General features: G+C 51.1%; 1 protein-coding gene across 1 annotated transcript in view; it reads right to left on the reverse strand.

Moving 5' to 3' along the window:
• Positions 1–13,575, reverse strand: part of LOC144720931 (serine/threonine-protein kinase DCLK3-like) — a 51,599-nt gene that overhangs the window by 12,150 nt on the left and 25,874 nt on the right. Inside the window, exon 2 of the mRNA XM_078598107.1 lies at positions 3,443–5,391. Coding sequence (XP_078454233.1) covers positions 3,443–5,391 — 1,949 coding nt within the window. The remainder of the gene's footprint in view (positions 1–3,442; positions 5,392–13,575) is intronic.

Raw genomic sequence — 13,575 nt, forward strand, 5'->3', positions numbered from 1 at the left:
TTCCATCAGATGGGTTCACGTAACCCTGATAAAATATCTGGGAGATGGTGCCGTTTCAGTATAATTTCCAAGGTGTGCATAATTTATGTGTAGCTGATACAACACTGCCAGTGTAGTCGGCACATTACAAAACTGCTTTACTTTTTGTTAACCACAAGCGGGAGAACCACCTTAATTAAACCCTTTGTGAGATAACTTCACCGGCAGAGCACGAACAAGGACACGCAGCCCAACACTCGATAGCAACTGCAGTCGGGAGTGCTGTCGTTCGCACAACCGTACACGTTTTGAGTGTCACCGGCCATGGATAAAAAAAAATCGATGCTCGTCGATTACTCTCCACGTTGTTTCGTAATGCCTGGAACGAGCCGATTGCGCCACCAACTAAAGCGACGACGGCACAAACGCGTCTCGTCCTCCCCCCGTGCTGCGTCGTTCCAAAGTGCCACTCGCTGACCTCCTTCTTGTGCCACCACCTCTCTCGTGAGCCCTTGTCGGTTGGGGAGAACCGTCCTTCATAACCGCTTATTTAGGGCCATATTGGAGCAAGTTGAAATGGGCATAAGAGGAAAGTTACGAGTGGAGGATAAGAATTTGGCAAAGGTGACTTATAACAAACAAAAAATATCCATTGCGGGAAACACCAGCTGGACGTAAAACACGGCGGAGAGACTTGTTTGGGTAATGACCCAACCAGGGTCAGAAAGTCCAAGTGCGGGATAACGACTCGAAGCAACCAGAGGGCGCATTGAAGAGGTGGCAACTTATCGACAGCGATGGCGGGATGCGAGTGCCCCGGCTGATGTGACAATATGACAATTGTACTGTTAGGAACCTCCTGGTTACATCAGCCCACAGGGGATTAATGTGTCCGTCGTGCAGGGAGGGGCTGGGTGGGGAGGGAGGGGCTGGGTGGGGAGGGTGGGGAGGGGCTGTGTGGAGAGGGTGGGGAGGGGCTGGGTGGGGAGGGTGGGGCTGGGTGGGGGGTGGGAGGGGTGGGGCTGGGTGGGGAGGGAGGGGCTGGGTGGGGAGGGGAGGGTGGGGAGGGGCTGGGTGGGGAGGGTGGGGAGGGGCTGGGTGGGGAGGGTGGGGCTGGGTGGGGGGTGGGAGGTGTGGGGCTGGGTGGGGAGGGGCTGGTCACTCCGTGGTGCCCTTATAAAACTCAACGTTTAACCTACTCACGCCGGCTTGTGCCCGCCCTTACAGTCGGGCATATTTGCGGAATACACCACGCCGCCGTTGACCCTGGCCATTGACCGGGCAACCCAACGTTCCTACCAGCTCCCTCCGCAGGAATGTGTTTTTTTTCTGACCTGAGAGCCGGTTCCTGGGCATGATGCCCCTTGGAGCAATGTGTACACTTGTGGCAATTTCTAGCATTTAGGAATTATTCACGTGGAATTCACGACAATGTATTTATGAGGGAGATGAGGCTAGCTTAACAATACTCGGATTTATTAAGTTGAATAAGTGTTATTGACATCGTCATTATCGTTATCACCGTCATTATTCTTGATCTGGCCAGGTGGCACAGTGGTTATAGTGCAAGGGGAAGGTTGCAAAGTTACATTTTGTCATCTCTCCAGGTTCGATAGGATGAGCTCTACTCTTTGGGAATCCAACAGTGGATGTACTTGCATGTAGACCTGTTCCTATCATATGAATGTGGAATTTCCATGTTCATTTGTACGGTAAACCACCTTTGCATACTTATGCTGAATAATGTTAGAAGCAGTGCCCTTTGCTTTCCCTTCTGTCGCAACACAAATCAGGGAAAAACACACACACGTACATATAAAAAATTGTTATTGATTGCTTCATTATAATTCCATGGAAAGTGAGTCGGCCATATGGATAGAGGAGTTAATTCAGAATATTAAGCTGGCACCACCGAGAAGCTGGGTTCAAATCCAGGCAGTTAACGCTGATTAAACTGGGTTCTCAGTGTTGTCAACTGATAGGATCGGTCCATTCACTTGTGTCTGCATTAAAACAAAAAAATATTAAATTCGTTTTTTATTTCATTTAGCTTCTTTTTACTCTGTGACTGTAAAACTTCAGTTTAGTTCACTTGTATTCTTGGATCTGTCGGTGAGAATTTTATTTTGTTTTATAATTATTATTTCCCTTCTACGTGACTCCAAGAATATGAATCCCTGCAGTCACGAAAGCTTTAAATCGAAATTTAGTTCACTTGTGATCAACACTCTTTCCAGTGCTAAAATGCTCGCATTATGTGACGAACGTGTTTGTCACGTATCACTTGACACCTTGGAAACCGGCAAGGGATTTTTTTTTCCCAGGAGAAAATATTTAAATAATCTTCTATGTTAATAGATACGCAATAATTTAATAAATTGCGTGTGGGTAACAGTCCCACTGAAGGGACTTTAGAAGTAGTTCTGAGACAGGACCATCATCTGGCTGGCACTGCACACTGCATAGAGTTCCAAATGCAACGTTTTTTGCCTCGTGACATGCCATGATACTTGACTGCAGACGCGACGGCACGAAAAACTGACTCCATTAAGAAACAAAACAAACAGACGACGTGGTGTGACGCCTCCAAAGTAAAAGAATAATTGTGTTTGCTGGATAATTGACATATATTCTGCATTGCATTTCTGTTTTATCCAGGCCACCCCTCGCACCCATTAACCAGGATAATCGAGCGTTGCCTGCAGATAGAAGGGCGTGGTACAAAAATACATGATCCTGACATGGGCAGAACATGTAATGGTTAGGAAGGATGATGATGACCGGTAGTTTTGATTCTAATAATAGTATTGCGACCAGGGGAGGGCACATGCTTGAGGGTATGTCGAGTGCAGAGATGGAGCAATAATATTAGCTGTGTGTGGGCACTAGGAGGGATTATTAGTGTATGTCGCACAAGCATAAGATCGGGCATTGGCTTGGAGAGGCCCTTATTAAGCAGTGGACTATTCACGGTATGTGATGACGATGATAATGATTACAAATTAACATTTTTGGGGTTCCATCGCGTAAGTAAAATGTGTTTTGTACAACCTACTCCATCCGACACAGCCAATTAGTCGTCTCGTGATGAACAAACATGCCAATGTATTCCTGCTTCAGCACACCGGTAACACTGCGGAGCAATACAAAAAATGTACAATTGGGTAGTTGCGACGTTTCTCCAGCAGTCACAATCAGCATCATCAGGCGTCGCCATAATTGTGTGTATTGCTCTCAAACAACACACAGCTGGTGCCGACGCAGGAATATATTTTCTACGTTCGTTCACGTCATGTGGACGAAGGGTGTACAACACACATTTCACTCACGCGACGTGGCCCAAAAAAAAAGAAAAATCAATTACAAATCACGATACCGGACGCGAAAACCTGCGCCTGTGAGAAGACAATCACGGTGGCAACGACGACGACGACGAAGATGGTTAAAACCGTCGTGGTCTCACCAGCAGGTTCTCGGGCTTGACGTCGCGGTGCACCACCAGGTTGGCGTGCAGGTACTGCAGCGCGCGGCACAGGTCGGCCACCATGGCGGCGGCGTGGCGCTCAGTGAAGCGCACGCTCTCCGTGATGGCGTCGAAGAGGTCCCCGCCGCTCACGCGTTCCAGCACCAAGTACGCGTGGCCGGGGGTCTCCAGCGACTCGAGCAGGCGCACCACGTTGGGGTGGTGGCCCAGGCGCGCCGTGAGCGTCACCTCGTTCTCCAGCATCTCCTCGCGCCCGGCCAGCTTGGACTTGTCGACGATCTTCATGGCGAGGTCCCACTCGCCCGGCGTCGTCGAGCGGCCCTCGCTGCCTCCGCCGCCGCCGCCGCCGACGCGCCGCCGGCACTCCTTGACCACGGCGAAGTTGCCGTCGCCGATGGTGCGGCCGATCTCGTAGCGGCTCTCGATGTCCCTTAGCGTCACGACGGGCCGCTGGTTGGCCAGCGGCTTCTTCTGCTTCCTCCTCCTCTCGCTGTCCTTGCTTTTGTGCTTCGGCCTCGCCCTGTCGCGGTCGTCCGCCGAGCTCTCCTCCTGCCTCTGCTGCCTCTGTGCTCTCTTGTCGAAGTCCCCATTGATGTACTCCTCCGCGCCGTTCTCCTTCTCCGCGAGCCGTCTCCTGTCACCCTCCAACTTGCGCTCGTCCTGCGTTATTTTGAGCTCCTCCTCTTTCCTCCTCCGAGCCTCCTCTTCTTGTCGCAATCGTTCACGGTCGTCCATCACGATCCGCCTGTGCCGGTCTACGTCAGCCTCATTCAGAGTCCTCCTGCCTTGATCCTTCTCCGAATACCTCCTTTCCCTCTTCTTCTCTTCCGACTCCTGCCACCTCCGCTCCCTTTCCAGAAGCGACCTCTCTTGCTCCCTTTCCTCCTCCTCTTTCTTCCGCCTCTTCTGATCCCTCCTCTTCTCCATCTTCTTCACCTCCTCGTCAAGGTCCCAGAGCTTCTCCGGCTTCTTCTCGTCCTCCGCGGCGTGAAGGTCTTCGGGGGACTCCTGCCGCGTGGCCTCCTTCAGCCTCTCCAGCCGCTTCTGCTCCACCTCCTTCTGCTCCCTCTCCCAGCGCTCGCGCTCCCACCGATGCGCTTTGTCCCTCTCCTCCTGCCTAGCCTTGGCCTTCTGCCTCTCGACGTAATCTCTCTGGGCCACGGCACCCCGGGGGCTGGAAACCTCTGTCCTGACGTCGTCGTCAAACTCCCCGTCGGGCTGGAGGTGCCCCGTGTCGTGCGACCTGCGTCGTGGCCTCAGCGGCCGCTCGGGGCTCTTCTTGACAAGCGTCTGGGACTTGGGACTATCGCGCACGACCAGCCGCTGCGCGTACGGATTCTCCGGGAACAGCTCCTCCAGGATGCTCTGCACGTCTTCGGACGAGGGCGGCTCTTTCCCCGGCGTGGCCAGGAACACGTCGTCGCCGCGGAAGAAGTCCGAGATAGAGCGCGCCTCGCGCCCGCGCAGCGTGAACAGGCGCCGTACGCGCTGGATCCCCAGCGCCTCCGAGATGTCCACCGCCAACTCCTCGAAGCTCTGCACCGAGCGGCGGTTCAGCAGCAGGGTGATGCGGCGGTGCGGGGGGCGGCCGCCGACCCGGACCACGGTCACGACCTTCGGCCTGGCCGCTGCCGCCGCGGCCGCCGCCGCGGCGGCCGCCACCGCCGCGGCCTGGTTCTCGGACTGGCCGTGGAAACTGCGGCGCTGGCTGCGGTCGGCCCTGCGAATTAGCAGTCCCTCGGAGTGACCCTTCCTGGCCCGCTCGGGCGGGCTGTACGACGGGCTGATGTTGGATGTGTCGCGGCTGCTGGGCGGCAGGGGAGACGGTGCCCGCATGCCGTTGGTTGCGCGCCGCGTGTCGCTGGTGCCATTCTCGATGGCGAGACAGGAGCTGTCGCTGTACCGCTCCTCCAGAGGGCATCTCTGTCCTACGACGTGCACGCACACGCACGAGATTGTGGAAGTACAGATCTGCTCTACGCAACGTTTTTATGTGTTTTGTACAGGAGGAGTGGTGGTGCATTAGTGAGCACACTGCAACAGCAACCCAGAGACCTGAATTCCATTCCCGGCCATGGGTAACATCAGCGGTGAGCGATGTCTGAACCAATCATGGGCCCCAACTGCACCGACCCACACTCACCAGCGTGGTGAAGTATGGTCAAACGATAACCTAGATGACCGACGTGGAGTGGGGAGGCCTGCATATTGCAGAAGATGGACAAAAGACCATGAATCATCATTATTAATAGAGACCTTGTGGCTGATATTATACTCTTTACAATATAATTACAATTTTAGGCAATCTAATTTCGGCCACATGTCCAGATGAATTATATCAGTGAGAAATTAATTATTCGAAAAGGTCAAGTGAAAAGGATGAGTAGGAAGGCTTGTAATAAAGTTGGTACTGTTATTCACTAGTTTTGACAAAGACGAGCAGTTACTATAGGAATAAGATTGACACAAATGACGATTATAATTGCAGGCAGTTCGTCTCGAGCAAGGACTTGAATCGGAGAAATCTAAAAATCGCTCGCGATTTGTTTGAACATGGCAGATAATGAGATATGTAAACAGATTGTTTGTCTTTGGAGTCATTATCTGATGGTTCTGAAATCAAATAAAAAATCTAAGTCAAATGTTAAGAACTCTTTAGTTGGCATATGTGCATTTGACTTTAGCCAAAGCCCACACTGGGAGCTTTGGGGAGTGGTGGGACAGCGGTTAGCACGCTACGCTCCGAACCCGGCGACCCGGGTTCAATTCCCGCTCACGGCCAACACCAGTGACGATTGTCTGCACCGGACCTGGGTCTCCCTTATGTCGACTCAACCTCAAATGAGTACCTGGTGCGGTGTCTAGTAATCATCTCCACTTGGGAGACGTCGCCACTGAGTGGTGGCCACCCACCCCCTCGTGTGCCGTGCCGGCCTTCACAGGTGCTTGCTAACAGTACTTTCACCAACAGCCTGTAAAGGCTACAGGGCGATCTTTTTAATAAACCCTCATCTGATTGTTCTGAAATAAAATAAAATCTAAGTGAAATGCTAAGAGCAATTCTGTTGGCATGTGTGCACCCAAATGGAGCGAAAGCCCCCACACTGGGAGCCTTGCTTGGCATAGGAAGAGCGATTAATGTTAACGAGCAACGTTTGATTAATTTCGTTACAATTCTTTGTTAAAATAAAAGATGTCGCAGCTACAAACGTTACCACAATGCAATAACTCGAGATTACAGTATTTGCAGTTCACGTGTGTGTTTACCAATGTGCATATTTTTTCGCAATCAAATATTCCACAATGTAACAAAAACAGCGTTTTTTATGTACTGATGTTGCCATGGTATTTACTGAATAATAATAATCATAATTCACAGCCCTTTGTCAGTGATTCCGTGCTGAATGAAGGCCTCCCCGTGCTGTGGCGGTTGTCGGGGTTGTGTCGCCACGCCGGGCGGTGTGAATTGGTGAAACAGGATGGTGTTGGAAACCCACGACCAGTTCAGCTGTAACTCGCCACTGATGTCAGCCGTGGCCAGGAATCAGGAAATCAAACTCAGGTCGCCGGGTTCACATTGCAGTGTGCTAACGACTGTGCCACCATTCTAACAGAGCAATTTGATCCGGGCACCATGGTGACGAGATGTTAACAACTCGCCTGGTATCCAGGAGGTCGTATATTTGGTGTTTGCATGTTCTCACCGTGGTCGCGTGGATTTTTTTGGGTTTTCCCCTCTACATTAAGAAACATGCGTTTAGAGTATTTGGCTGCTACACATTTCCACGTGATTATCCACTTCCTTGAGCTATCATTTGTGGCTGGGTCGCTTCTGAAAAAGAGCTATGTAGCTCATTGGGCCTTATCTGGTCAAATACAAATGTATGAGATTAGATAATCTGGGTTAATAATACCTTCCGAGCCAGCACTTTTACGAGAAGATGGTTTCTTAATTTCCTTATCAGCTGATGTCATCATTTGTAATGCAGGTAAACCACATGTGGGTCTGTCCTGTGTTCCATTCACAAGGGTTGCCACCTCTGATATATCAAGGGAATAAAAATATCTCACAATACCAAGAGAGGGGATAACTGCGTATCACGCAACTTACAAAACCCGGGACTCTTAATTTATCGGGAAGACTTAAACATTTCCCTGGACAGCTAACTAAAACAACAAGAGGACGATCCTGGGAAATCCAGGACAGGTGGGAACGCTATCAACAACAGAGCAATTTGATCCGAGTGTTAGAAAATGGGTTTAGGCAATCTTCAGCGGTGATGGGGCATTTGGTCTGCCCTGCACAAATCTGTTTAAGCCACAACAAGCGGCTGACTGCTCATTTCAAAGCCAGCTTGACCTGCTGGGGATAAACGTGGGTTACCCACAGTTTGGCCCACCCAATCCACGATCAATATACCTCTTGAAGTGGTTCAATTCATTGTCTGGCTGTATACATACGTCACTGTAAAATCATTACGTGCTCATTAAATCTCTCAATTGAAATTTCAATTATACTGGTACAATGGTGGTGTGGAGCAGTGGCGGTAGTGGGTAAGAGCACTGAGGCTAGGAACCTAGCGACCTGAGTTCGATTTACGACCACGACTAACATCAGTGGCGAGTGATATTCGAGACCAGTTCGGGCATCCCCCTCACTTCAACAATCTGCACTGATCGGCGTGGCCAAAATAACCTCCAACTACAGGACCGAGGCACGCGTCTCGAAGCGGACTGATAGAGGGCTGAATAACAAATGTATATGAAAGACACTTTAGGCAGGTCTGGCATTTATATCTGCTCAAATAAGGCGTCACAAAGCTTCATTTTGTGACGCTATTTTTTGTCCCCATAAATAAACAATGCAGTTCAAATACATATATAATGTCATGATTGCGTGATTACAAATTACATGTGGATGTGACGGTATCATGCCAATCAAGGAACCATCCCAAGAAGGACGGTGCATAAGCGCCAACACACACACATCATCACCACCGCCCACACAACGCTCCCTCCCCCCGTCTCTCTGCATTCAAGCTATTTCCCCTCTGATAATAATAATAGCGCGGCAAGCAGCCGTCGTCTCTGAATCCGCATTCATATTCCCCGGCGTTCCTATTTGTTTAAACACATTGCACCCCGAGCATGCGCGCGTGCACTGGCTCCAGCAAGCATCGCTTTAAAAAAAAAACACACTGTGCATTCAATCTCCCATACATACGTTACCCCCCCCGCCCCTTTGCATCTGTTCAGAATCATCTCTGAGCCACGATCAATCCACTGCTGGATGAAGACAATCCACCATCTCTCGCTGTTCCGCTCCAAAGAAATCCCGCCGAGCGAGGCACGCGAGCTCCTTTCCATCGCTCCGTCTCCCACGTTGGACGCCCTCAGTCTCCGACGCATATCGATTTGCCTGGCCGGCCACTCGGATTTGTTTGGAATAAACGACGGGAAGCATTGGCGCCAATTCCACAACGAGCATTGCTAATTCTCGGCACTTAAGGCGATGATTCCAAAACGTCATCCACGTCAAACGGCATCAGAAGGCGCCCGTCAACGGCAACACGACCAGCATTGCGATCGCTACAACCCGCACAACACGGATACAGTATATAGATATACGCACAGAAATGTATACGGCATATATATATTTCGATTCGGTTAGCGTTTGATATGCGTGGAGCCCGATGTGAAAAATCAAATATCAGTTAAGCACTTACTCTGTTTGCCCCAGATGTAGCGCTTGAAGCTGACTTCGCTGACACACGCCTGGTACACTCTGTGAATCATGATTCACACCTACCGCTCTTCACGCGGCAACAGCAGCCATATCAGCAGCACACACAGCCGCACACAGCCTCGCTACGCACAGCTCGAAGCAAGCCGCTATATCTCTATCACCAGCACGATCGTCATCATCATCACCACCACCACCACCACACGCTGCTCTATGCTACAGCAAGCGTAGACGAGACGCGCGCAAATAAATCGCATCCAGCCGTTGCGTGAGAACATCCAGAATTCTGCAGCTCTTCCGTGCGGGTGTCGCTGTAAGTCCAGCTAATGATGGTGATGCTGCTCCTGCTGCTGCTAATGCTGTCCTCCTCCGACATTCCGTGAGCTTCTCCCGTGTCTGTCCGTCTCACCGTCGGTCTCTCTCGCCGACTGTGTGTCTGCGTGTCTCACTGACTATGAACTGCCCGACCGTCCGTCTCGTTGACTGGCTTGCCAACCGCATGTCTGTCGACCTGACTTGGCGACTTTACCGCCCGTCTCACTGACTGGCTCACTGCCTGCCTGCCTGCCTCACTGACTGACTGTCTTCTAACCTGTTGAGTAAGCGTAGGTGTGTTGTAAGCTCGTGGAAGACGCGAGTGAGCTTTGGGTTTTTTTTTGCTGCTTCCTTTTTCACGCGTGGCTCCACCGCAAGCGGACGAGACCAATAACATTCCGAGCGGGTGTGGCTTCTTGCGCTTGTCGAGAGACATTTAAATTCAGCTTGATTTTTTTATTACTATTTTTATTATTTGCTGCTGCTGCTGCTACTGCTACACCGCGCCAGGAAATGATCTCGTCAGAAGACAACATCGCAGGGAACGGAGCCATGAGTGTGTCCGCACGCTAGTGCCGAAGATGATCGTGGTGATTGTCTTCATCAATCCACTGCTGGATGAGTCAAAACAACCACTTGCTGGATGGGACACTCATACCAGTGCTGGATGAGTCAATCCACTGCTGGATGAGTCAAAACAACCACTTGCTGGATGGGACACTCATACCAGTGCTGGATGAGTCAATCCACTGCTGGATGAGTCAAAACAACCACTTGCTGGATGGGACACTCATACCAGTGCTGGATGAGTCAATCCACTGCTGGATGAGTCAAAACAACCACTTGCTGGATGGGACACTCATACCAGTGCTGGATGAGTCAATCCACTGCTGGATGAGTCAAAACAACCACTTGCTGGATGGGACACTCATACCAGTGCTGGATGAGTCAATCCACTGCTGGATGAGTCAAAACAACCACTTGCTGGATGGGACACTCATACCAGTGCTGGATGAGTCAATCCACTGCTGGATGAGTCAAAACAACCACTTGCTGGATGGGACACTCATACCAGTGCTGGATGAGTCAATCCACTGCTAGATGAGTCAAAACAACCACTTGCTGGATGGGACACTCATACCAGTGCTGGATGAGTCAATCCACTGCTGGATGAGTCTAAACAACCACTTGCTGGATGGGACACTCATACCAGTGCTGGATGAGTCAATCCACTGCTGGATGAGTCAAAACAACCACTTGCTGGATGGGACACTCATACCAGTGCTGGATGAGTCAATCCACTGCTGGATGAGTCAAAACAACCACTTGCTGGATGGGACACTCATACCAGTGCTGGATGAGTCAATCCACTGCTAGATGAGTCAAAACAACCACTTGCTGGATGGGACACTCATACCAGTGCTGGATGAGTCAATCCACTGCTGGATGAGTCAAAACAACCACTTGCTGGATGGGACACTCATACCAGTGCTGGATGAGTCAATCCACTGCTGGATGAGTCAAAACAACCACTTGCTGGATGGGACACTCATACCAGTGCTGGATGAGTCAATCCACTGCTGGATGAGTCAAAACAACCACTTGCTGGATGGGACACTCATACCAGTGCTGGATGAGTCAATCCACTGCTGGATGAGTCAAAACAACCACTTGCTGGATGGGACACTCATACCAGTGCTGGATGAGTCAATCCACTGCTGGATGAATCATACCAACCACTTGCTGGATGGGACACTCATACCAGTGCTGGATGAGTCAATCCACTGCTGGATGAGTCAAAACAACCACTTGCTGGATGGGACACTCATACCAGTGCTGGATGAGTCAATCGACTGCTGGATGAATCATACCAACCACTTGCTGGATGGGACACTCAATCCCATGCTGGATGAGTCAATCCACTGCTGGATGAATCATACCAACCACTTGCTGGATGGGACACTCATACCACTGCTGGATGAATCATACCGTCCACTTGCTGGATGGGACACTCAATCCCAGTGCTGGATGAGTCAATCGACTGCTGAATGAATCATACCAACCACTTGCTGGATGGGACACTCAATCCCATGCTGGATGAGTCAATCCACTGCTGGATGAATCATACCAACCACTTGCTGGATGGGACACTCAATCCCATGCTGGATGAGTCAATCCACTGCTGGATGAATCATACCAACCACTTGCTGGATGGGACACTCAATCCCAGTGCTGGATGAGTCAATCCACTGCTGGATGAGTCAACCCACCGCTGGGTGAAGAACTCCGCGATGCTGTCGCTCTCGGTTGTGTCATGGCGCTTGTATTGTCATGGAGTTCCTTGCCCAATTGTTGCCCGTCTAAATAGATCACCGTTGGGAAAATAACATACCTCACGCTGATTGACGTGCGGTTGATACACTCGATTCAATTAAAGGCATCGTATTGATTAGCTTTTTTAACATTGTGGTTGGACTGGTCACGTGAATCAATTACATTCATCTGAGTATATACTGCAGTAAATTAAAGTAATCATTTACTGTCCCTCCGTCAATCCACTGCTGGATGAAGGCCTCCAAGCATCACGTCGATTATGGGGGTTGTTTGACCATGCTTCGCCGCGCTCTTTAGCCCACATGCGATGCTGTCGTCAACGTGTTACGATTTTGAAGTCAAATTTTTGTTTCATTAGGAAAGGAGTGTGTTACTCAATAGATTTGAATAGGTAGCTATTCACATACCAATGTAAAAACTCATTAATTCCCAATTATACTTAAATGTCATTTTCATCAGGCCCCATGGGGTAAAGTGGAGTCTTCGATTCGTATTATCCACTCCGGCCCTCTTATGTATGTGGTATGAATAAAGGGCTATTGCCCGAAACGTGACCTATCACGTGTCTTTGCTATTAAGGCCACACGCAGCGTTAATGACACGTGTGTGGATGCTGCTGCGAGTGTGTGAACGAGGGGAGTGCACAGGAACGGTTCAGATATCGCTCGACGCTGATAGCCGATAATTATTATTGAACTCAGGTGGCCACATTAAAATCGCAGTGCGCCCTATCACATGCGCCACCGCTCCCCCACCATACAATGTGTAATGCGGGCGTAAACGACCTCCCGGAAGTGACGTCATGGGGGGAGGAGTTACGTCACGTGGGGGAGAGGGTAGAGGTCTATAAGGGGGGTAACCGGAAGCAGTGGGGAGTGATCGGAGACTGGGAAAGTGTAAGGCCACGCAGGGCGAAGGGTGAGAGAGAGAGAGTGGCGAGATCGCCACACACCCGGGCCACGAGGATCGGCATCATCGGCCAACGGTGACCGACCCCCGGGCAGCAGGAGCAGCGAGGAGGCTGCAGAGAGCAGCGGGTCTGCAAGGGAGGAGTTGGGCAGCAGGGGTCTGCGCGACGAGACAGCAGCGGGTCTGCTTGGAGGGAGTTTGGCTACGTGAGCGACAGCAGCCTGGGGCTGCAGAGCAGAGAGTATATAGGGGAGTGCCGTGAGGGAAAAGAGATCGAACCCAAATAAAGGACACAGGACAGAGAGAAGCGTTTGAGTCTTTTATTACACTGGTGTCAAAAGTGTAACGGCATGGCTAAACAACTGAGAAAAAAGAATATTCCGTCTCCGGCATCGGCTTCATCTTCCGACGACGATGACCTTCCTCCTGCGGTGGACCCGACTCCGGCAGAGGAGGAGATCCGTGCTGGGACGAGTGCGGGTCCGGGGGTCCAAGATGTCGCCGCGTCGGCGGACCAGTCTGCACCGAAGGACGCGGATTTAAGATGGAGTCAGATGGCGGAGCAACTTGAAACTCTCAAGAACATACTTGCACAGTTGTGTGAGCTCGTCACGCCGAGGGCGGCGTCGGAAGGAGATGTTGGTGGTCCGCAGGAGCCCGGGTTGTTTTCGATGTCGACGCCATCAGCCACGTGGCACGAAGACGCCATCTTGGGCGTGGCGCACGACGAAAGGCGGGAAGCCGCCATTTTGGGCCCTCCGTGACGGAAGGCCGCCATCTTGTCGACACCACGCTGCGACACCATGTTGAA

The sequence above is a fragment of the Lampetra planeri genome, chromosome 10 (assembly GCF_965212315.1).
Source record: "Lampetra planeri chromosome 10, kcLamPlan1.2.h2, whole genome shotgun sequence".
Taxonomy (NCBI): domain Eukaryota; kingdom Metazoa; phylum Chordata; class Hyperoartia; order Petromyzontiformes; family Petromyzontidae; genus Lampetra; species Lampetra planeri.